Source organism: Hetaerina americana, unplaced genomic scaffold (assembly GCF_022747635.1).
Source record: "Hetaerina americana unplaced genomic scaffold, ioHetAmer1.1.p SCAF_32, whole genome shotgun sequence".
Classification (NCBI taxonomy): domain Eukaryota; kingdom Metazoa; phylum Arthropoda; class Insecta; order Odonata; family Calopterygidae; genus Hetaerina; species Hetaerina americana.
The window spans coordinates 2,066,394-2,093,278 of NW_027286897.1; the positions used below are offsets into that span (position 1 = coordinate 2,066,394).

At 39.4% G+C, this 26,885-nt stretch overlaps 1 protein-coding gene across 1 annotated transcript; it reads left to right on the top strand.

Annotated features, from left to right (window-relative positions):
* Window positions 1-385: 385 nt before the first annotated feature.
* On the top strand, window positions 386-2,517 carry Osi20 (DUF1676 domain-containing protein Osi20). The gene is made up of 2 exons (XM_071589054.1): window positions 386-851; window positions 2,090-2,517. Exons 1-2 carry the CDS (start codon window positions 386-388, stop codon window positions 2,515-2,517), a joined length of 894 nt encoding a protein of 297 aa, XP_071445155.1.
* The last annotated feature ends 24,368 nt before the right edge of the window (window positions 2,518-26,885 follow it).

A 26,885-nucleotide genomic window follows, 5' to 3' on the forward strand; every position in this document is an offset into this window, starting at 1 on the left:
ATCCGGGGCGGGGGGGATGGAAGGGGTCTGAGGGAGGGAGGGAGGAGACGCCACACTGTTTGGGGACTGTAGCTACGGCCACCCTCGCCCCACCCTCCTGATGCGCCGTATCCTACCATCACCTCCACCTCCTGCTTCTTCCCCGTGGCCATCCTGCATATCCCTCCACCCTGGCTCCCCGCACCGTGCGAGAGTGGATATAAAGGCGTCGCCGCGGGGCACAGCGCCAAAACCAAGTCCAGTGCTCAGAGGTGTTACATCGCATACACTCACACGCCCCCCGATCCCCCGCCCCTCCAACAGGAAACCCGGAGAGTAATCGGAGTATTCCTTCCTCAAGGAGAGATTTCGTTAATTTTCGGGTGCAGAGCGCGCAGTGCAGAAGATGAATCGATTGGTGTGTTCGGTGCTGCTTCTGGCGGCCGCGGCCAGTGCCGCTGTGACCGTTCGAGAGACCTCCAATGAGATCGACCACGGGACCATCAGGAGTAGCGAGGACTTGCTCTACCAGGTCGTGGACACTTGCCTGTTCGGCGACGGGGACGAGGGTGCCATGACCTGCATCCGCAAGAAGGTTCTGGCCTTCCTGGATGGCGCCCTTGAGAGATCGTCGGCCGCCGGGACCGTCAAGGAGTCCGCGAGGGCCGTCGACCGCGAGTTGGACGAGTTGATCTGGGACCGAGCCGCCCGCGTCCTCTCTAGCCACAACTACATGGTTCAACTCCCGGAGACCCTTTTCCAGAAGGCCTTGATCACCTACCACCCATCGGCTACCGAGTCCGACCTCAGGATGGACTTTCCAGCTGAGGACCCAGCGGCGGTCGCAGGGCGCAGCGCATCTGAGAACCAGGGTGAGGATGCTCGGGGATTTCGGGAGAGGGCGTGGTCCGATACGCGTAGCAATTCAAACGCGCAACTTGACCTTATTCACACGATTATATCATTTTGCAAGGATACTCGATTTCATATGCTAAGTGCTGTCCACCACCCGCGAACTCTACAAACACCTAAACTTCTAATAGAAATGTGATGGCCCTTAGTCAATGACAACAGCCTATCCAAATACGTCAAATAGGTGGGAATGTTTAATTCTATCCTTTGTCGATATTCCATTTTAAATTTCAAATTTTAATTGGAGAAGTTTAAAAAAAATATAGAACTGTCCCTTATACTATTTGTCTCAATGATAAAAAATGGATGTTTCGAAGAATTTTCTTGCCATTCTGCCTAGTAACTTAGCTTTAAAATATTTACAATACGGCGATATCGTGGAAAAAACTGTTATCTCCTTCATATTAAAATTTTGATCCACATCTTATGAACTTTCCAAAGGCAACCACGGACATATTTTGTGACGCATTTAAAGCCTTGAATTTTAAAATAGGCTGTAGGTTACCTTAACCCTTCAAGTAGGAAATATTCTCTTGTATCATTTATTGCTACTGATGACATTTTTTTCCTTATTTTAAAAATGATTAAAGATTTTCGAAACTACTTATCTAGTTATAATGCCTTTAAAAGGACATAATTCTAGATCCAGTAAATGTATTTGGTGAAAATATATATTCGTAAATATTATTTGGTGTATTTATAAAATGGTCATTATGATGTTCATAACGAGTGTATTTAATTAATTATGTAATTGATGCAATATATTTATTAAATGTATATTGAGAAAAGTCATATTCATTATAAAAATAATGTAAGATAAAAATAATGTCTCTGACTACACATAACCTATTTGTCCATTTTCGAAATTATATGATAAAAATATGAAGGGATAGTAATAAGAAAAATTTCATTATTATGATAATTTGTCCATATTATTGACCTATTTCAACTTGATTTTCTTGGATAAAATTAAAAATGAAAGGGGACATAACCTTATATCCACAAATAAACAATCGATTATATCGAAGCCTTCCAATTTTCAGGAGTAAATATTTAAAATAAGGTCATTGGCATTCACTCAATAAATTTACGACACATCAGCGTGACAAAAAATAACAGCTGGCGACAGCATAATGTGACTGAAGTAACTAACTGGTACTCACTCCATTCATATATCTTCTTTCTTCCCCTTCGACAGCCCGTGATATCCTGAAGAAGAAACTCCTCCTGCCCCTCTTCCTTCTCCTGAAGCTGAAGATGAAGGCCCTGCAGCCCATCCTGACCGCCATCATCGGACTGAAGGCTCTCAAGGCTCTCTTCCTGAGCAAGGTCGCCATCCTGCTTGTCGTTGGATTCCTTGTCGTCAACCTGCTTAAGAAGGGAGGCATGGCCATGCCGATGATGATGCCCATGATGCCAGACGCCATGGCCTCCGGGGCTCCGTACGGGCCACCCGCACCAGAGCCTACCTCCTCCTACGGTGCTCCCAACACGTGGGAGCCATCTGCCCCGAGCCCATACTCCCGCGTGTGGGACCCCCAGCAGCTCGCCTACAAGGGCTACTACCAGCAGCAGCTCGAGTCTCAGCAAGCCCAGCAGGGTTCCCCCTCCTCGTCCACCCTGTAGAAGAAGAAAGGGGATAGATTTATATAAGACGGCATCTTAGGAGGAATATGTAATGGCTTCTCCTCAGAACCCCAATTCCTTAGTACAAGTCAAGAAACAATTATTCGCCCACTAGTCGTAAACTCGATGACTTTTGTCTTTAGCAACAATTTCTCTCCCGCACGTACGCGACCATCACCCTGTCGCCGCTCCTTTACCCTTGCACCGAACATTTCCCCATCTGCCCGGAGGTATCCTTTGGCTTCCGATTGATCATTCAGTACATGACCAAAATCCTCTAGTTTTAAGGTGAAAAATATATTTAACGATCCCGCGTTCGATATATTTATCCGAGAGATGCCGTCTAACGAGTACGTTAAATTAACGCGAATCAAATGATAAACATATCTTTACCAGTAGCGAATAGTTATCCAGTAGGCAATGATAAATACGTCTCAGTTCACTTTCAATTTGGGAAGAATCCACAGAAATCCAAAAATTCGGTTTCCAACGCCGATTTGTTAGAGGTGGTGACTTCCGATCCTTGTCTACCAAAGAGTCATATCCACAGTGTCTTCATTGAAAAGTGATTATTTATCTACAAATTTTGCAAATATTTTGCTGTCATGAGAAAAATTGTTGCTAAGAATCTTTTATGAGAACTTTGTAAATCTTTGTAAATAGAATGTGTTTTTCACAAATGGGGATTGTATAACCAATCCCTTTTCTTTTTACCATACATTTTTTGAGTTGTGTCACGCTATCATTCCACCAAGTTCGAGTTGTCAAATACGAGATTAATGGACGTCAAAACAATAATTTGCGAAAAAAATATACCAATAAATTTCTTTCACTGAGATACTTATAATTCGTAACAGATAAATAAATGCAAGAAACCATTTTCTTACGAAATGGTTAGTCTACTGCAATTGATTTTTTTTTAATTCCCTCCGAGTCACATTTACAGTTATGCACCGAACTTATGGAATGATAAAACACTTATCACATGTTTACCTGTATTATTTATTTGTTATTTATGAGAAAAAGTGGTACTCCTTCGTACATAAATCTTTTCAAACCATCGTAGTTTGATTTATTTCATTAATAACCCGTCAGATGACTCTGATGGCTCCGTCCGCTGGGCGGTGTTCTGTGCATGTGAGGAACCTCCGAAGGTCTGCTGAAGATCGCGCTGCTGAGCAATCGCACTTTTGAAATTCCGGCCTTCTCGTTACTTAATAAATGGATACCAATATTTACTATGGCTTCGCACAAGTCACACCTATATAGCTTTTTAAGCTTACCATCATAGTGACCAACTGAATTGTATATAAATTGTATCCGAACGTCTTCTCGTTATGACGTGTTCTTCTAAGTATATAGTAAGTTCTTCTAAGTATAAGAAATTCTAAACTTTTTGAACTAGCTTTACCTCAGTTAATATTGCCATTTTATTGACATAAATCAAATGATGCGCTAGATCTGCAAATTTTAATGGTTTACGTGCTCATTCGTAAACGAAAAAGAAACGTTTCTATCCGACAGTTTATTCCTACCGTAATTTGGACCAATAACTGTGATAGAGCAGCCAATGGCCATATTATGTATACAATATCCATTGATACCAAAATTGTTCGAACCGAACAAAAATAAAAGGAAAGAATATTTTTTTATTTGCATATTAAAATATCATATTAAATTCAGAAGTACAGATTCAGAATTCATTGACAAATATTTATTTAAAATCTGTACAGAGACGTATCATGGCAACTTATTTGAGCCACTTTCAAGTCGATAGAGAACTGCATTACGACATAGACATACAATATAACAATAGGGCTCTGGAGCGTAGGTGTAACATTAGCCCCAAATTATCAGAGATTCACCTAAAAGCTATCGTCAGGATTACTTCACAAATATTAAGAAATGACCAGCTAACAATCATGTTGACAATTGAAGGTAAGAAGGAATGCATTTTTATTATTGCTTGCATGTATTTATATTAGATAGTTGATGATTCATAGGGAGGAATTGATACACCTAAACAATGCACTGCACTCAGTGCGACAAAGAAAACATTGATGGAAAAAACTCAATATCAAAGCAAAAAGCCTGTATCTCCGCAAAAAAACACAAAATTAACTGAAGAGGATGAACTTTTAAACGATATTATAACGCTAAAAATGACTAGCTCCGTATGGATTACCAGTGATATGAAAAATAGCACTACATAGGCAGTTTTTAATGAATGTTCTGTGTGCAAAGAATGAAATATCTCTTCGGAACAAACTAAGATTCCATGAAACTTGTGTTACTGAAATGGCATATCTGTAGCATTGCAAAGAGGTGGATAGTTAGGTTTTATTCAACCCATTTGAATAATTAGAGTTCACTTAAACTATCTATTACAATGTAACTGAGAAGAGATATGATCTCATAAAATTTTGGTGTATTCATTACTCTCTTGGGACAGCGAATACGTAGTAAAAATGTGACTGTAAAAATTAAAAAAATAATATTTTTGATGGTACACACCAGAATTACCGATTGGTAAAAAAGATTAGGGTGTTCCACCAAAAAAAACTTAAAGAAAACTTCGAGCCATCCGATTTTGGTTTCATTTTGTATCGATATTTCACTGATGGATCGCTATAATAATTGGATTGCGTCTGTATTTTTAGGTTGTTTTTTCTCATTGCATAGAACACCAGCCGTTAATATCACCTTGGTATTTCTTGCTGCAATCGAAACTAATTTAACGATTCTCAAGAAATGACAAAATTTATTTGCTTAAAGCCTGCTTCCACGGAAGAAATCAAAGGCATTCGGACTAAATGACGTCGTTCGAGTAAAAAAATATACTGCGCAGTAAAACTGAATCATAAAAGCGAAGGATGCATGAAATTTCACTATAAATTAATCAAGCGGGATAAAACAATTCCGCTCAAATTTACGGCTGAATAATGGGATTGGGCCGTGAAAGGACTTACTCATAAAACAAGCCAAGGAAACTTTGGCTCACTTGGTAATTAATAAAATTAATAGCGAATATTCAATTAATTTCAAGCAAGAGGCCCATTACGGACGTATTAACGAAAATGTATTACGTGACCGATCACGATTCAGCCATTATCAGAGCATCACGCACCTACTTATTTTCGAAGGTCATCGGCTGAATTTGAAGATGCAGGGAAATTTCCGGAACATTTTTTTTCTTTATTTACTTCTTCAGGATAAGGGATAAATAATTGAAGGAACAACCAAAACTGGCGATGCTTGAAAGTAATGAGGATTGCACTACACAATAGTCATCTTTTCCAAGCTTAAGTTTTATGTCCATGAAGTACAATGGAAAAATGATTCCATCGGAAACAATCGAAATATCTAATATTGATTTTATAGAGGTATTATTAGAAATGAAAAACTAAAGGGTGAAATTGTTAAGAATAGCTTTGTGATATTGTTTATTTGGTAGGTTAGAGGACTAGTCTTTCTTGGGGAAAAAATAATGGGGCACACATCATTACTAGCTGAGCCAGCACCGAGCAGTAACTTTTACTTTTTTTAGGGTATGGTCACTTCAAAACGAGATGCATGTACGATATTAAGGGGAATGCCTTTGCAAATTTTTTTTAACATATCTTTACCTTATTGGAGTAAGAGTAATTATGCCCCACAGCTATTCCCACTCTACTTAAAGAGGGCGTCCCAGTAAATATCTTACTAGATTCATTATTGAAAGTTCAGAGTAAATTTGTCCACAAATATATTTTAGGCAAAAAATCAAATTGACAGAACGCGCACGCGTTGGCCAATACTCCGTGAATCTCCGTGCTTTAGGGAGATTTGTAGATTCTTGACGATAGACGAAGGTGAATGCTTTTTCTCCCACCATGTTTACGGACATGGCCTCTTCTTGCTAGATCGCGACTGTCCGCAAATGTTTTTCGAAACCTCCATATCCGTAACCACTTAAAATAAGATAAATACTCATGCATGGCATTACATCGTGAAGTGTAGAAAATTGCTGATATGTTCATTTCACAAGGGAAGAAAATCACGTTTTTTGAAAACAGTTTCTAAATCAACCAATCAGTTAACGTTATCATGTCTTTAATGTATAAAGTAGCCAGAGTACAAAAACAACGAAATAGCACAGCAATCAACCCGAAGGCTGGTTTGATTGGTAAAAGTTGAGCTCAACTAGTGCTAGGCCCAACGGCGTGTGAAATTCATTAATCAGAGTAGGGGGGCCGTACCTTTCCCAATGAAGCCTGTGGTTTCACAGGAATATCTGGTATCCGAAAAATCACACAACTCGGGGGAAATTGATCAAGTCAGTGGTATCACTCAGAATCGAACTGAGACCGCTCGGTTGGTAACTCAACGCGTTGGACGAACGCGCCCTTCAACTACGTACTAAATAGTTTTGCTATAAGTTTCTATAAACTATTATTAGGTATTACCAATTAATATTGCTATTAAGCTAATACAAAACCTTTAAATGTGAATTATCACGGATCGATATGATAAAACTATCTGGTTCACTAACATTTTGAATTAGTTTAAATGAAAAATAATCCGAGAGAAAATGGGAACAAGTATGTTCATTACTACAGTTGATTGCATAATGTATTCTTCTGTGATTGTTGTGTTCGTAATTCCAAGCGAAACTTGGAAGTAAATTGTATCGTGTTTGTCACTGTCTGCCACAGATGTCACCACAGCAAAGTTTTTTTTCAAACCGTCTGGTGATCGGCGCAGAATTCGTGAATTTTTATTCCTGCTCTTTTTACAAAGATTTCACGTTGACCAAATCGATTAAATGAATCTGAATGCAACGAATGAATACTAATAATACCGACTGACGCCGTACAATTTTTCTAGATGGAGAAACGTAAGAGGCACAGATGGACTGGATGGATGGCGGCTGTTAGCGGAGACTGAGTCATAGATGAAGTAAATTTTACAAAATGTGGTTCCCGCAGTACACTATTCTTTACCTCTTTTAATGTCCTAAGGTTTTTAATACCCTTTCCATTGACTTGATGTATAACGACTTAAAATTGAATCTTTATTAGTAGAAATTACAATACCATGCTTAAAACATTGCTGATCAGCATTTTACTAAACATTCTTTTGAGATAATTTAAAAAATTCGATGAATATGATGGCGTACATAAAAAATTGTCACTGAGTTGTCAAGGAAGATTTAGGTCTTTGGAAAGAAATCACTATCCATTTCCTAAATGTGAAAACTATTTCTCAATTATCTATTATTAAAATATATTGACATGCGATCAGGACAAATGCATTTTATTCCATATTCAATAATTAAAAGTATGAGTGTCTGAGGAAGCTAGTAGCTTACAGATTCTATCAAAGTTTATCTGAAAAACTCATCAAGAAGGGTCAAACGCGTTTGAGCCGAGGCACCATTTCCTTCTCACGACGAGTAATTAAAAACTGCTGATATTTAGGGCCCAATGTGTCACGTTTTTTTGATCAAAACGAAAATTGCATTAATATTTAAAATTAGCCTTAAAAATGAGTTTTCGTTCATTATTTGAAAATCATTCCGGCCGATGATATGCGTCTAGCATAAACACATTTTTTAATGCATCTTAAAAACGATATCAAATTAAAATGAAAGATTAACAGAAGAATAAGTGCAATTGCAATAATTTTAATGGATTTTCACTCTTAGAGGTGAATTGGTGACATTTTTATCTGATCGGTGGCTATTCCACTTGAAGGAAGAGTCTCCTTAATTGACCTTCCGGTTGAAGACTGTTGTTAATGATAACTGTTTTTGGTGATTCTTTTACCTAATTAATTAAATATAACGTTTCGGCGGGATTGGCAAGCTTTAGAAGGCGATATTTAACGCAGAGGAGTAATTAAAACTATCAACTAATGAGGTGAAAACACCAAGTTAAATGGTAATGTCCTGATGCAAAAATCCTCAATTATCGACCTTTATGGATCAGTGTTAATCAAAAATTTCTTTGTCAAAGCATATATCGTCATCGTAATCACACTATCCGGCAACCCATAATTCGAACTCATAGGTTTTTAATACATCGGAAAGCAAGCTACATACTGCAAATACCCATGTAAACATCAGTACTAGATGTGAACAAGAAAATACAGACTTTACTGAATTACTCAAATTTATTTTTATGCTGGTAGGTTGAAAATTGATACTATATTTATAATTTGAGGACATAATTTGTTAACCAAAATAAGGAAGAAAAATCCACCAAAATAAAACAAATGTCAATCTATTTACGTTCCCTGTGAAAAGATGGAGAAACAAAGCTACTTGCATAAAAACCAATCCTAGGCTCATCGAAAGTAAACAGAACCTCAAATTCGACTGGAAATCAATAAATGTAAACTGTAAAAACCAATTATTTGAAACTTCACTCGTCACTCGAAGGTTAAACAGAGAGAGAAGTTAGGAAATAGATGCATTGTCTGTATTTAGGTTGGGAACATGTTGGAAGGGTGCCTAGGCAAAATGAGGGATTGTCAAGACAAAAATAGAAATGTTCATATGTAATTGAAAGATTCCATGTATTACTACAAAAGCTTAAAGATCTTTAACTACTTATAAGGATATATCATTTAGTGGTTCATAAAAAATTACACCTCCTTGGGGATCTACAGTTTCAAAAACGCCTCCCAGAACAAAATAAAAGGAAGATAATATGTTTTCATGTTCATATATCCATGTTATTATACCATTCGGGCCTTTAAATCCAGACTATCCAATGACAAATCACTTTCGATATTAAAAAAATGACTCTATCTTGCTAATGGTTTCGGAATGAACGCCTTATTAGGCTTCGAGACACGAGAATTAGTTATTGTCGTCTGACACTTATTCTAGAGAAAACGTTTCGAGGCCACATTACTCGTAGTTGATATTCATATACAGTCTGCTGCATGTTATCCGTCATTGATAATTTTGGAATGACGCCCTTGGAGGGCTATGCTACGGCATCGTTACGTCAGAGAAAGCTCCTGAAGCAACATTTCACATCTTTATTTAGGGAAGTCATAAAATCACTATTGCACTAACACGTGTTTTCCGTAAGAAAAGAACACCTCTTCACACTTGGAAGGGAAAAAAAACGTTTTTCGGATCTTTGTTAACGACCATCTCACTGGACTTGTTGTATCCAGCCTTCGGGACTAGCGAAGATTTATGCACATTTTAAAAAGGTCTAGTCGGACTAGCCTGCTTCATCATCCATTGTGATGTCCCGGACAGAGAGAGAGAGAGTAAGGGGGAGATGAAGAAGCGGGAGTAAAGAGGGAGTGGGAGCGAGAAATAGGGACTCAACACACAGGCTCGCAAACAAACAATAAAAAGGTAAAGAAAAAAAATTCATTTGAAAGCGGACGTGTTTTTGTCAAGGGTTTGAATTGGGAGTGGTTTTGCAGAAGGTCGGTGGATATAAGCGGCGGTGAGGAGATGAGTTGGAAGAGGCCTCCGGGACGGAGAATCATAGAGGAGGGGAACGAACGATCTCTTGTGTTGTGAGACGATGGATCGGGGGGGGAGTGAGGAGGCAATGGGCGAGGCGACGTGGAGATTGGGGGGAGGAAGGGGGCGGGATGGGCGAGAGTGACAGAGGTGTTGGGAGCTGGAGGAGGAGATGGAAGAGGAGAGGTGGGCATACGGGGAGGACACTGGGAAAGTGGACGAAGGTGGGCGAGGGAAGGAGGGAGTGAGAACGCGGTGACGCAGCAACTGGGTCAGGTATGTGTTCCGGAATGCGGACTTTTGCTGACGCTAAACCCATCCTCCAGCCAACCGCGATGTCCCTCCCGCCACCAACCATCCCACCTCGGGCTCATTCCCCACCTTTTCCCCGAGCCCTTCTCAATCACCCTACTCCCATTTCCTCTTTCTCATCACTCCCTTGATTGGATTTGCTTTTATGTTTCAAAAATATGAAAAGATTAACTATATTGCTGAAATGCGGAGGATATAACGTGCGATGAAAATATTACCATTTTACTTTATTATACTTTCCAACAATCACTTTGGTCGGGAAACCGCTAGAAATCCTTTAATTGAACGGCGCCCGCTGTTTGGGTAGTCTTTCACTATCGTATTTATCATGATAGACCCCGAAGGTTTCGAGGCGTGTTTCTATGCTCTCGATGGCCGTTTACCAAAAACTGAAACTGAATCCAAAAACTTTGCCCCATGCAAAGAGAACATGAAGTATGAATTAATTTCATGTTATTTTATTCGTTACCTTTGCACAAAAAAAAGATCGCAAGAGAAGACGAAATGTCCTTCCCATACTATGACGTTAATATATTAAAAAATAAAAGCAACCATATTCATGAGAATGCTCCCAGACGCGGAAGAAACTGATAATTTACTATCGGAACTTGACTTAGGCATGGGCCAAAGTTTGCATAGCCACACACGATCATAAGGAATATAGAGTATGCGAATAGAACTTTGCAACAAAATACCTCTACGGAAGTTTTATATAAATGAGAAAAATGTTTGTGGTGACAATGATTTGGTGTTTTGTAAATTCATACGATTGTTTACATGCATATCAGCATCAGCATATAAATTCAATGCCTTGTACAAATTATACACGCATAATGAACGATGGTTAATGATATTGAAGAGTTTGCGATTTAGCTCTATATCCCATTTACTCCCCTTGAAACCAAAGAAACACCCCTTTATTATTTTCAATGCAGCAGAATATTTACTAATCTGGCGATCACTTCTATTTCACCATCTTGCCCTTTCAGGCCACCTATCAGGCTTAGCTATTTCGTATGAATTATGCGACTACTATGCATACCTACTACTTATGGTTTCTTTAAAGAATTTTTATGCAGGAATATTTGTTGGGAAGGTCAACTTAGAATACGAACATTTCTGTGAGGGCCCTTCACAGTTCTTAGTTTTTGCGAATACTCGCTTCAATTAGGTATGTGAGTACCTGCCAAGAGACAGTACTTCGTCGTGGAGTTCCATTATTTTCACATGAAGATTATCACCAAGAGTGTCGTAATAGCAGAATATTTCAACCAACATAGTAAATTCCACGTGAAATGGTTTTGCTGGACGTATCATCTCAAGGCATTTTACATCAATGCTATCCTGTTGCTATATTTTTTATTCCTTTTCAAATGCCTCTTAAACATTCCTTTTAACATCCCCCAGCTGGGGAGTGGCTGAATTGAAACATAATAATCTCTGCTGTTGGAGCAAATATCTTGCATCAAATTCCACCACAGCTATGAATTTCCGTTACATTGTTAAATGAATAATTAGAAACAAAAAGGATTTTACTTGCCTCACTTGCATTTTTATCTGTATCTCGCTTGCATTTACATCTAATTTCCCTCTAATAAAACTATTCATGATTGCGTCGCTCTATCTGTTGTGATGGAGACTGACAAAAAGGTCTCTTCATTCGGAAGTCTTCCCCATACCCCCGTCCCAATAATAAAACGGAAATGGCAATATCGCCCTCATGGGTCATCCCGATATCTTCCTTTTACTACGCTTTAGCCATATCTCCTGCCAACTTCGTGTACTCTCCACAGCCATCACCTTCTTACGATCTTCATTATTTTAATTTCCGTATTGCAGAGACGTCCTGCGGAATTATTACAGATGGGGAGAAAACCGGCGAGTGCAGCGAATCGCACCGGAGGACTCCTTCCCTCCCATAATCATCCACCACTTAAAGTACACCACAGAACACTTTATAAAGAGTGCCTCTTATTGCTCCCTGGGATAGCTAACTCCAGAGGTGAAGGTAAGGATTTAATGGAAAGAAATGTCGCTCGGAGAAATTGAATTAATTCAAAACTTTCATGTCTCGCTGCCTTGGGAATGGGTGCTTGCAGGAGTCCATCCCGACGAGATGTCGTATGAATTGGAGCATGTTGCCATAGCTACACGAATTAGGATCGCAATAAATTAATTTGTAAGAAGGAGTCTACTTAAAAACGTAATGGCTCACGCCGTGGGATGATTCGGGCCAAGCTGGTGGCCACGAACAGTACTCTCCCTAAGGATTATATACAGCAGGTGAGCAATGGAGTGATTAGTTTTTAAAAATGAAGATCAAATTTTACGTCCAGCGGCACCACTTACAATGAAACTTGCAATTCTGCCACCACATCTGGTTCAGAGATATTCCCAAGTTACTGAAATGTAGTAGAAAGAATATTTCATGCCGTAATTAGATAAGAAAAAACTCTTTTTCTCAGCTATAAATGGAATAATATCTTATATCCATAAGACACTTTCTGCCAGTCAAAATAATGCACGGACTATTTGTAAAAGGGAAAGGGAATCCTGCTGATTAACTGGCAGAAATTCTTCTTGCGGGTGAATAATTTGTCCAATCCGTAGGTATTTCTGTCATTTGAAGATAATATTATAAAAACGAAATCCAGTTTTTGTTTGTGGAAGTTCAACCCCGCGTTATAAGGGTTGACTTTAGACAGTAGATATACAAGTACAATAGTCCAGTATCTTCTACTATCGAGAAACGCTGAAATTGCTTATTTGTTCGAGGATTAACAACTAAACTCAAATATTAACCGCGTAGATGGAGACTAATCACGTAGTTTAATTGATTACACTCACTCTTTGCACACCGTTTGCTAAAACTGATCGTTCCGATGGCATCTATGTTCAATTTCCTTTGCTTGAGAAAGGTATTACACAACGCTCGAGTCCGTAAAAAATGAAAATCAAATGTCGTAAGGTACTGACAGCTGTTACTCAGCTAATTATATAAATATCTGCCCATAGCATAAAAATAACAAAAACACAAAAATATACACCTCCGCATTGGCATTTGAGGTCCCTCCCTTTGCAATTTTGCTCTCTTATGTGCTCGAGAAATATTCTTCAAAGATGAACTAGCATGCCAAATTTATAGCAAAAAGTGAAATTGGAAATTAAAAATTTCATTTTATCGCAATATCATTCCCCTCCAACCCAGGTTTCCACAGGTTACTGTCATCTTCATGGCCTTGAAAAAAGGGTGACCCGGCGAAGCCTGGGTCGAAAATCAAGTCTTTCGAGTCCTTGAAAGTGACATTGACCTCCCTGACGTGGTCCTAAAATAAAATAGAGCGGAAAAAAATATCAAAGTTATATCGTATCCTTTTAGCATGGAATGTGCCCACAACGTATAGCAGGTGGCGATTCACGAATGTGAAAACGTTGTTATTCTGTTGATTATCAGGCTATATTTAGACTTGATTTTAGAGCAAAGTAAATCATAAGCAGCGTACTTATTGGTCTCCTAAAAAAGTGCTTTCGATTTATGCCCCCCATGTGCTCTTCACATATTATCCAATGCCACTCAAGCATTCCAGACCATCTTCTCCCTGTACAGCCACGTAATCTGCAATCGCCTCTTTCGGCAAAAATTATCCAAGTTGAGTAACAGTTTTCTCTTTCCTCAAAGAATGGTTTGACCCTAAGTAATTGCTAAGAATTCGAAACCGTACGTTCGAGAGTGCAGCGAAACGCTAAAATAATCGCAAATGGAGTATTTACTGCATCCAAATATTTGAGCCCCGAAATATCTTTATCTCTCTATGTTAAGTGGAGTACATGTTGGCTCTGGAAGATTTTTTTTACAAAATCGGCGATATTCTGACTCCTCGTTCCTTAGTTGGCCTCTTCGTTTCCGGAGCACGGGAGTGCGGGTCGCTCCGATTTGAGAAAATTCGGCGAAGGTTTAAAAAATAAATATATATAAAAAACGAAAGGCAACCCACAAATATTTCAGAACGTCCCCCAGAGCGATCCAAGTCACCAAATCTTCATTCATTCCCTCCGCGTTAGTTTTCCGAGACGTCAGTCGACTTGTCATCTAATCTCAACGCCTGAGCAGCCCAGTTTGTGGATATGCCTCACCTTGATCTCCCAGAATCAGGCCCCATTTTGCACTCTCACGTTGATGTCCGAGGGATCGGCATTTGCTTCTCAGTGTACCTGCCTCGCATTTTGTTTTTTTTTCAGTCCCGAGTAAAATAGTCACCGATGTCACAAATGAATTATTTCACTCCGTCGCTGCGGCCCAAAGGCGTGACTTGCCTTGCATCCACACGCGCCCTCCACCCCCGCCCCTCCCTCCGCTCCCGTCACCGATCTCCCTCGCACTTTCTCCTTGACCGGCGTGGCGTTTCCATCCCGTCATCGCACACTCTCCCTCATTCATCCGGACACGTACATCTCTCTCTCTCTCCCGCCTTCCTCCTCCTCACTCACTTTCACTCTCCTTCGGAGAAGGAAATAGCCACGCGCGCGCCATTACCGCGTTTCCCCTTCGACGATTCTCGGCCTCCCCGAGCCGTCTCCTCCCATCTCTTCCCGCCTTCGACCGACTGGCTCCACGCGACTCTGTGGTGGTAGTGATGGCGTGATTGGCTGAACAAAAAAGAGAAGTAATTTGGGCTCAGTTGCAACTGCCGTGGCAGAAATCAATTGATTGAAGTCACCCACGAACGTGAACTGCCAGCAAAAACGCCACCGATTGTTATCACAAGAGGAAAATCACACATTGAACATCGAATAGAGTATGTAGGAATGGTATTGAAACCCACTATCATCGTTTTTCAATTCCTTTTCACTTTCTTATGGTTAGACTATTCTTAATTCTATAGATATTGTCAATAAATCCTACTTCACTAAATTTAAACCTGCTCCACTCTTTTGCTTTTATAGCTAAATTTGGTTGATGGTGAGATTTTCGAACTATTTAACATTCACTCATTATATTTTCATTTTTTTCCGAGTTACAAGGAATTTTAACAATAAAAATTTGGTGCAATGCTTTGGTATGCGTAGATGAATATCAAGGACGTCATTCATAAATTAAGGAAAAACCTGCTGTGGCAAGCACTATTATTTTCTTGAGACTGTTTATTTTTTATGACTCTATGATAAGGACAAATGGATGGGAATTCATCGCATTACTCGAGTCTGCTTAAATATTTTCTTCCACTTTCTTTCTGCACGGTCTAAGGAAGGAAGAGCCACGGAATCACCTTCAATCACAGTTCATTCTTATATGTGTTGTTTTTCCGTAACCTCTTTTCTTCGGGAGTGGAATACTCGTAGATTTGCCTTTCGTCCCATGAAGGTTAATGGGCCGAAGATGGAATTTTGGTGTCCATAATCATAGGGATAAACGTGACCAAAAGAATCAACAAATGAATGTGGTTTTGTGTATTTTTCCAGCCAGATAAGATTAATGACGAAGTGTGCAGGAAAAAGTAATCCTTTGTCTGTATAATGACATATGTTCCACGCTAGTAATTCCATTGGTTCGGATATAAAATGAGAAAAAATAAAATAGTTCTTCACCGAATTCGTATCAGATTTAATAAAACCCTGTTTCTCACACCTGCAACACCCTATTAGGAGTAGACATTGTGAATTATTCCCTCGGAAATAGAGTAAAAAGTACAACGGATTATGAAGGTTAACATCAATTTATGTCAAATTGCTTAAGTTTCATGTCTCCAGCACGGGTGCATGGGGTTTTTTGCAAGGAATATTTGACGAGAATACATACATACGGACGGACAATTCAAGATCAATACTATAAAATAATTTTCAGATCTCCATCTCTCTTTGTTTTTTTTTTAAGAGGTGCCCCTGTCTCACGCTGAAAACAAAGACCTGTAGCGGTCACTTCCGTTGCATGGATTTTGACTAAAATCTCACCGGTTCATTAAATTCTTTCTAAATAAAAATTTCAAATATAAATATTCCATTAGTCAGGTAAAATTCCACTCCATTCGATGGTTTTTTAAAAAATTATTGAGCTCTAATAAATTATTTCACAAACGCACAGACTCGGGGACACAAAAGAGAGGCATCATTTGGAAAATCTCGCAATCAAGACATGTTCCGTGAACCTTAAGGTATGTATTCCCGAAGTGAAATCCCGAAGTCGATTTTTTCGGAAATGCAATTCTTTCCTCACAACTACGCTTGGAGAAAGTAATAATTAGTAGACTTTAAAAAATGTGATAATGCCCTTTCTTTAAACTAAATTTGCAAGGTATAGTTTCAATAAAATGCTAACAGCATATTAAAACTTATTTTTGCTCATTTAAATCGAATTTGACTGTCATAATTATACAAATGTAGTTCAAGGTGGTTTAAATTTGGAACGTTATAACTCGAGGACGACATATGTGTAATTCAGTGGAAATGACCTGCCATTCGAGAAAAACGAGTTCATTTTCCATCGAATGAACAGCAAATGGAGGAAAAAATCCAGAAGGTTAAGTTGGTAAGGCCGGAAAAAATAATACTGATATTCCCTTAATGGCATCTTACCAGCACATTAAATGATCAACTGATGACAACGAAAAGCATTGAAATTTAAAAAAAGTAAAGATAAACAGCGAAAAATGAGCACACAGTGTAGGTCAAACCCATGGTCATTAGCACTGATATATTATGTAAATAATCAAATTTGCAACCTCCTACTGCAATGGTCGCTTCGGTAAAGTGCATTTAAATAATAAAATCAATAATAGTGCACACAATTTTTACGATGTTCATATGGTATTTTTTATGCCTGATTTTACTACAATGTACTAATGATATATTTTTCTGCCATCTTCTAATGTAAAGGGATTTAATTTTCCAGGGCAATGCCCACATTTCATAATTTGGGGGAATTGTCTCTACCTTACTGTTTTCAAACGCATTGAACTTATTTTTTGATGAACATTAAATGAAGCCATACTTTATTTTTTAGTGTGCCGTCAAATGATAGAGCCGATCTTTTGTTGATGTTATATAAATTACTTTTGCTTCACGTCAATTATGCGTTAGGAGTTATCCGTGTATACAACATGACATGCATTGAATGCTTAGGAGTTCCTCCCGCAGACGTAACTCTACCTAATCGTCCTTCGTACAGCCCTCTCCGGCCGAGCTATCAAACAGCCACACGCCCCTCTCCCAGCCTTCCTCTTCCAAATCTTCTCGCATCCTTCTCCGTTTTCGTTAGGTCCTCTCTCGTGTGGACTAAGGTAAACGGCCCCGCCTTTTTTTTCGAGTGCTTCCCGAATGCCTGTCTTGCTTGCATTTTGTCCTCTCTAACTCTCGGCTTCCCTCCGACAACCCCTCCCTCACTCTCCTAGCCCGCCTCGCCGATCCCGCGAAATAAAACAGACGGGGAGGAGCAGACGTAATTCCCCCGGAAACGTTGCCCACTTTGGGCATAGCACGAGCCATTGGTGGATCCAGAGGAGTTGGAAACACGTGCGCGGAGCCACCTCCCCCATCCCATCTGCCTTCCCGTCTTGCTCACCTCCCACCTCGTAAATCCCTAATATTTTAAACTGCTACCACTATCCCCCTTCAACCCTCTCCAACCGTTCGAACTTTTCCACCCTCTCCCCTTTCTCCTCGCGAAAGAGATCCTCCCCGCAGGTAGGTGTGGATCTGTTGACCTCCCCCAAACCCCCCCTCTTTCTCTCTGTGCGTCCTTCACTAATCGGTTTTTCGAATTTCCGCGTCGGGAAAACGGACCCTTTCGGGCGGATGAGCGCAGACGAATCGATTCACTCGGAAATCGATCATTCTAATGCGATACTTGGTTTCCAATCGATCGATATACTTTTTGATTCCATCTGGATCCGTTCCAACCCCACTGCTTCAATCCGGAACGATGACGACTAGCAATGATTTCCCCAATTAATTTCACGGATTAGCGAGACTTCTTCTGAAAAAGAATTAATTTAATAGACTAATTTTTCACGCCTATCCTGATCACCGTAGAGACAATCGGCAATAAGATGAAAATATACAGTTTCTGTTTGGACCACGATTACAAATGATATTTTTCTGAGAAAAATTAAAAAAACATTTTTAACTGCAATGATTCTTTTATTATTTAAAGAATTTGTTCCTCAGTTTGAATTATCTTTGTAATACCTCTATAATAATGAAATACCTCATTATTCTATAAATGGTTTCTTAGTGTGCTAACTCATTAAATATATAAGTAACTGCGTAAACAGTAAATGCAACAAGGCTTTCTAATCCGAGTCCAAAAGTACATATATCGACTTACATATTAATTCCAAGGGATTCCACGCATTGTATAAAAATAGATATTTCCCGTAAAATATTAGTCATATAATTATCATGGAAGGGGACATTTCTGGTGTTGAGTGACAATTTTTATCAACATAACGTTAAAACGCTTTCACATAGATTAGAATTCTTTAAAGTAGAATTTTAAATCGAACTACCGCGCTCCGGATTTTAATCAATTATTTAATCGCCAAGCATCCAAGTTTTGACGTCTCTGTAATCATAGATTCACAAGAAAAACGAAATATCTCCGGGAGCAACATCCAGCAATATCTTGCCAAATAACGACCTCGTGCCCATTTTTGGGCTTTCAGAGTTTCATAAATTAATGCTTCATAGATTATCCGTAGCCACAATGAGGTTGTGCATATTTAGACGCACATTAACGTGTCGTGAAATGTCTTAGAGATGCAAACTTTCCCGAAAAATAACTTGGCACAAAAGTACCATGGAGTTTATTCCACACAAAAATGAATTCATAGCACTGCTTTGGAGCTTCAAGAAAATTACTTACCCATCCCACATCGCACTGAACTGCTCAAATTTTATTCGCAGCGTAGCGTCCTCGGGTTAATCTCATTCAGACGTGGCTTTCTGCGCATCAGTACCTATCCCTTACACATTCCACACTCGTGATCAGTCATTGACCATGAGTGTCATGCAGTGGAGTCTGGTTTTTGGAGTTTGACCTTCGTCAGCTACGAGATTAGATTTCAACTGCGTATTGCGTGTAAAAATACGAGAATGACGTAATAGATCGAGCTAATGGCCATAATATTGCGTTGGGTGGCCGAACGAATGAGGGGCGAGGTGAGAAGGAGGCCATCGTTTTATTTAAAGACACTTCGGCATTAGGTCACGACGAGGAACTTGAACTTAATTGGCATCGTCTAAGAATTAATTACGGTCAACACCACTGAAGCTTCCTGCATTGCCCGTATTAGGCTCGAAGCCGCTTATTGTCAGATTATTGTATCTGGCACCGTGGGGTAGGATATTGTTATTGAGTTTATTATCATTATTACTATCATCCATTAAGGTAGGTTTTACTGCCAGATACGAAAATTGACGGAGTATTCAGAAAAATGTAATCTTTTATCTGTAAAGTGGCATATGTTGAATTCTAATAACTTTTTTATTTCGAATATCAAATGAGAAAATATAATATAGTGCTTCACGAAATTCGTATCGGTTTAAAAAAAAACCAATCTTTCGCATCTGCAACTCTGTAAACCTGTAGTTTTTGCCCTCCTATTCTAACATTTAGCTATGCTTCCCTCTTCCTAGATAACTAAAACCAAGTTAAAGAATAATGATCTTACATTGAAATTAAATTTAAAATACTTCGCCTTTCCACATAAACCACTTTTATTACTACCTAGGTTTCGTTATGGTATAACATCATCAGGGAAGGGATATATACCATAACGAAACCTAGGTAGTAATAAAAGTGGTTTATGTGGAAAGGCGAAGTATTTTAAATTTAATTTCAATATGAAGAATTTCCACCAAGTGACGCCAGAAACTGTTTCATTCATGATCTTACATGTTTCCTCTTTTCGATATGCTCCTCTTTCTATTCCAACGTTCACAAATTTGTGCAACGTACTGTAATAAAAACATCTCCAATTCGCTCCACGCCGCCACGTCCTCCAAAATACTCAACCTGTACCTGTCTGACATGCATTTTCCGCTCCGCAGTTTCATCTTCCAAGCAAATCTCAATGATCACTTGCGCTTCGAAAAATATCCTATGCCGCCAATCGTGTAACTTCGGCCTTTCTTTGTACACTGGTCCTTTCCATCCTTATCAACAACCAGAGTTGCTCAACAAAATCTCTCATATTCCTCAATCATCGCATTTCTGAACATACCGCTTCCCAAAATCAATCCTGTGATAATTCTTCACGATCACTATAACAGAAGTCTTCCCAGACTAGCAGGCAGCATTAAGGTGGGAACTCGGAAGTTGGCATACGTTGAAGTCATCCTGTATTATACAATTATATCGTGTTTGTTTTCATTTTAAATTAAGTTTCGACGGAAGCATGTCATTTAATGCTCCTTGAAGCAGGGCGAAAGCTCTTCTAGTTCCTTACGCCTAAAAGCCTTGCTGTCCGAACTAATAGGATAGTTAAGTCCCAGGTTAGAGTTGAAGTCGCCAATCATTGTTTTAAGTCCCTGCTTGGCGACTACACCATTTAACCTCCTTCCACTGTACAAATTTTTCATTTATTTGGAGTAAATCTGTCGGAGAGAGAATTTTTCATAAACTTGCATTTACATTGGATTATTAATGTAAGTTTTACATTCGGCAGTAATTAATTACGATTCTTTTTTAATTCTATGTTCAAAAACGTGTTATTCTCGTCAATGAAGCTTAGTCAAATAAATATGTTTGTCACTATTATACAAACATTCCCCTAATAATTATTCATCTTAGCACTTAATTATCTACACAACCGGTTTTGCCTCACAGGGTGGCATCAGGCATAAAAATGATTTATTGTTTTTTGGTGCCAAATCTGACGACGTACAAAGCCACCCGTAGCCACAACCAGTAACCCGCAAAGATGACACGTTTTCAGGTTAAATAATGGGTTCATTATCATAAAAACATAGAAGGATGAGACATTTTAATTTTTTCAATCATGTTTTGAGTGAACATATAGATTTGAAAAATAACATCGCAATAAAACAACGGAGTTATGTTGTAAAAAGAGCAACAGAGGCAATTTTCAACTTGCAAAGGATGCAAGGCTGTGTTTACCTAACTGACTTACTTATTTATTCATCGACAAAGTTAGAATTGCCCGTAACCATCGTGCAGGGTGAAAACCTCCAAACTCTAGCAACCACCTACTTTTAGGTACCTACTGTCATTTAATGTTGACTCAATGATGACTTTCTGGTTAAAGCGGGCATATCACGCCTAACTAGGATTCAGCTCTTACTCAGATTGAGTGAATGGTAATCCATCCCCTCTCGGAAGGAGCCAACCAGCAAATTACAAACAAGCGTACCGGCCCACCTCAGAAGAGCCTTGTGTATATTTCACCTCCCGTCCCACGGGGCTGTCGCGGCGCTGGAGCTGCTCGAGTGAAAAGACATATATCCATGCGCTATGGGGGCGTAAACTTAAGAGCTTAATACGGACGAGGGTTTCATCTACGCCCTCGGAAAGACACGGCGTCCGGTTGGGAAGACAACGCAATTACATTTGTATTCATGGTCGGCGCATAAAGAACACGTACTCCACACTCATTCAACCCTCCTCTCCGCGCCACAGTAACCTCCCACCCCACCCTTTTTAAGAGCCCTCTGATGCCGTCCATGCCTTAGGGCTGACACCAGGGATACCACATACCCCACTGGGCCCGCAAAGCATTGAACCGGGTCGGATGAATTTACAAATCTCTCCAGATCCATTTCCATACTCATGCTTTCATTGCACTTAATTTCAACCCGCAATCAACATCATGTCCTTTTGGGATTATAATTGAAAAGGCGATTAAATTTTCTTACGCAACTGCATGATTTTTAAAATTTTGGTATTGCTACGTGTTATGACTGGGTTGAAAAATACGTAGTTTTCGTTTCCAGAACGCGCAATTCTCCTCTGATTACACAAACTTCGGACTTTTGAGTGACGAAATGTTTGTCGGATATATTTGTGAACAAACCGGGAAAGTTTTACGAATTTGTCAACGAACACGAAAGCATGAAAGTGTGGTAAACCTGCTTGACGTGTCAAAGGGAGATTCCCAACTCTTCGCGAGAGAGGGATGAAAAAAAATGACTCGGGAAACGACAGGGCTTGCTCGACCTCTCGCGGAGAAAAACAGACGACGGCAACAAAACAATAACGGATGCGGAGACGGCGGCGAAAACAACCTTCTCTCTTCTCCACCCGAAACAATAAGAGGGGAGACGCAGTGTGAGAGAGAGAGAGAGACGTGGCGTCGACTCCCACACCCATCCCTCCTGACAGACGGTCGCCGCCGGGGGCTTAAAAAACTTGATAGCGCGCGCGCACGTGTTGCGGACCGGGTCCGTGTCTCGCCGAGGGAGGGTAAACGGGCAGACATCAACTCACTGAAACAATCGCGAAACGCGAGCGAGTGCGGGGCGATCCTCCCCGCCGGCCCGGAGACGTAAATGAATGACTCGCCGTAAAAGAGACTTCCTTTTGCATCATAAAAGAGGGTGGAGGGAGAGCGGGGGCTGGGGGTGGGTGGAGGCGGGTTGGGATGGGGGACAGGGTGGGGCGGAGGTGGAGGGAGGACAAGGGCGGGGGAGGGAGAATCACTTTCCACGTTCCGCCCCGTAAACACCCGTGACCTACACACACCCCTTCGGAGACGGGGGCGGGCACCATACCTCCCTGCCTCTGCACCTCCCCCACTTCCTCTTTTATTCCTATTTCCCAGGAAGTAGGTATTCAGACCACCAATTCATTTTGCCACACGATTCCTTCGTTATAGTAGGGTGTGGATGATTTGAGCCTAGTCATCCAAGGCTGGATGATATTGGATTTTCGGGACCATGCTTTGATAAGAAAAGTGTTATATCTTAGAGCAGCGGTCGCCAATCTTGGTCCCACAAAGACATATCAAATAAGCTGCAACAAATACCATACTAAAATATTTTTACAGCTAAACACACCTTAATCATTATGTTATAATCAAATATTAGTAGCTACCATTTCAAATTAATAATCAAGGAGCTTTTATGGCCAGAATTTTTCACGATGTGTGTTATGTGATGAAAAATCTTTAACTCTTTCCCACATACACTTTTATTCAAGAATACACGACCTGGGTTTTCTAGAAGATGTACGTCATTAGGTCAGGAACGTTGCTCGTGTCATGCTACGTAAAATTACACGTAGACACAAGTTTTAATTGATAATTTTAACATGAAGGACTTCCATTGAAATAAATCGGATATAATAGGCACTTTAAGCTGTTTATGTTTTTCAAAAAATCATTTCCGGGGCTCGCGAAACTAAACATTTTGAGTTTAGGGATCCTATCAAGTCTGAATTGCTCCTATTGCTGGCCTAAAGGGTATCGTGTTCATCTAAGTCCACCTCGTATAAACCATAGGTTCCGGTTGAAATCCGAGTCACTAATCTCTCATCTCACTTGTCACACATCTCATATGCTCAAGCAGCTGGTATATCAACTACTAAATATTTCTGAAAAGTAGGGAAAGGAACTTGCCCCCGTTTCCCGATGTGTGCGTTTCACGAGCTGTAGTACAAGGCGAGCTACACCCTCACCTATAGATCATAGGTGAGGATAGGAATCATCCAATGCAAATGATTAAACCATAAACACAGTAATCAACCCGATGGTCGGTTTTGTTGGTGATGGTCGAGTTCACCCAGTACGGCGTGTGAAATTCACACATCAGTGTAGGGGGGCCAGTTCCTATCTCTGTGCCGGCTTCCTCAGTTACCCAGAAAATCACATAGTTTTCATAGCACAAGGATGAATTCCCAAAATTATTTTTTGTGCAACTCAAATAATTACATATATAGCCTTATCATCAGCTATTTAGTATGTTTACCCATTCCGTGCGATAATCTTCCCAATAAACGGAAGGGGACTGTAAAATCTGGTGTATATTACCTGATCAGCCTTCTTACCCTAGTTGGTTGTTCGATTGTCGTTCCAAATTAGAACTCCTCTATGCTTTTACTTATGAAAAATAGATATACACTTATTTCATTCAATTCTACGAGACGAAACCGAAAACTTGTAGGGACCAGTATTCAAAATGGAGGGAAGCAGATGTCTTATTGTTAATAGGGTCTCAGACCGCAGATTTCTTTCTGGTCATCGTGCCGTCATTCGAATCTTATCTCATTCTGCCAACGTTTTATTCCCCGTACATATTATCATACTTTTTTCAAATGACACACATTACTTTCATATGAAAATTAACTTACCTTAAAACTCTTCCGGAGAGAATTAATCTAGAGACAGTTTTGCATTTATCATTCAAAAGTTATAAAAATACGATATACGTTTGTTATAACTATTCGATACACGTATATTGCCCATTTCATGGAGTAAATACACCTTTGATACAATATTAAGTTTTGGAGGAAAGGGGTAGGAAAAAGTTATATTTTAGATTTAAGAATCTCTAAAATTAGAAACCGTAACCAGAAGATGAAGTTAACAGTTGGGAAAAAAATAAAATTAAGCCCTCGATAAAATGGAAAGATTAAAAAATAATTTTTTTAATAAGTTAATTGATTCATCAATTAAAATTCTAACCTATCATTTTCACTCACTACTTCTACTGCTCAAACAGCGAACAATTATATCTGCGTATTGAATAGGTTATTTTTGAAGAGCATTATTTACGGTGCCATTATAGCACTTTACTGCATGTTGCAAACCAAATTACATGGAAATCAGCCACAAATGCAGTAAAATGTTTTTATTGCCGAAAGACGAGTACGATAAATTTCATTTCAACAAATGCGTATCACACTTCGAGGTAAAGGCTACCGCGTCTGAAGGGATGATATACGATTCAGTAAAATGTTCGATCAGCAGGGGTGCTCCTTTCAACACAATTTATTGACATGGATATCAATAATCATCAAGCTTTTTTGTAGATGAATGAAAGAAATCTTGAATCTTATTTTAAAATAAAGAGAGAGCAAAATATTTGAACTGTTTGAAAATGTTTATTCATTTCGAACCTCAACCTTTTCCTGCTTACATTTACGGAGCATTACTTTTTTTGAAACAACAAGACTTATTTACTGCAACAAATGACTGAATGGTTTTAATTAGGCTTACTGAATCCTTATTTTCTCCTATTAAATAATGCATTCTCTTGAGATCATTTTACTCTGGATGTAAGTTAAAACTATTGTATTATCATCAGATGTATAACAGTTCAAGAATCTAGTTGAGTAGTATACGTCAATTTATACTATTTATAAGATCTGAAATGTTGCATGAAGTGTTTCTTTCAACTTTAAAATGATTTACAGACTATTTTATTCGTATACCGTACTACGTATTTAGGGGATGTATAAGCTGAATACAAAAAAAACCTTGCAAGAGTAATGTGGGTTAAGATTTGGATTGAGAACAGCGATCTTGTTCGCTAGGTAGTCAATTTATCACCGCAATGGTAACGTATTTGGGTGACTCAAGAGTCCTTGCATGGCGTGCAAGCGGGTTCCCTCCGAGTCGGAGTTCTCCTGATATGGCGCAGGGTCTGACAGTAGAGCACTTGGCAAATATGATTACTTTTAGATTAGCATTTTGCCAAGGCGAAGCGCATACTTCCGAATACAGGAGGCTAAAACCGTCAAATACGGTAAAATTACAAATTTTGTGTCTGTGACATCAGTTATCAATGTGAACATGTAAAAAAAATGCATTTCTTTGGTAAGTCCTTTGGTTATGTTAAATTCAATGGTGCCCTGTATTTTGTTCAATCTCACTAAAAAAAATGTACCTATTTTTTACCTTCCGAGGCTTTTTTCCTACGTATTCATATCACGTCGCGAAGTAGAACTGGTTTTTGACGACGCTTAGTGTCTGTAGGCGTGACTTGACTTTTTTCACCATTGGTAGGCAGGAGATCTCTCTTTAAATAATAGTGGTAATCTGAGGTAATTCGTGCATTTCCGGAAAAACTTTCACTAAATCAACTGTGTTCAAGTAGCATTGCAAATTAAACTGCATGGATATCATAGTCTATCAACGAGAAAGACAGTTCACTGGTTGTAATACAAAATCAATGAAATCCTTCTTACGCTTTCAGTTTACTTTCTCATTTTTTTACCCTTTCTCACTCTTATTTCAGTTTACAAATAATTTGAAAATTAACCCTTACGTGATATGTCCATTAATAACCTTATTTCATCAGTTTTTCAATCCTAAGATTGGTTTACTGCAGCTCTTCATTCATCCCTCCTTGGGGTAAATTCCCTCATCCCTGATTTCCCTCACCTCTGTTTTAGTCCATCAAAATGTATCCTATGAACTTGCCTCTTGATGTTACTCGCAGAATCTTACCTTCAATTTTACCTTCTCTTATGCTTCTAACTAATCTATTGTGCCTCAATCCGTGTACAATCTATTTAGTTCTTCGATTCCGTAGAGCTCTCCATGTAGTTCTTTCCTCTTCTGTCACTATACACATTCGTTCCTCTTTTTTTCTGTCCATTTAATCTTCAGCATTCGCCTCCGGCGCCATG

Excerpts from the sequence above, each read along its gene's own strand:
- Osi20 (XM_071589054.1), top strand. The coding sequence starts at position 386 with ATGAATCGATTGGTGTGTTCGGTGCTGCTTCTGGCGGCCGCGGCCAGT. Across the intron at positions 852-2,089 it reads CAGCGCATCTGAGAACCAGG|CCCGTGATATCCTGAAGAAG; the intron begins GTGAGGATGCTC and ends CCCCTTCGACAG.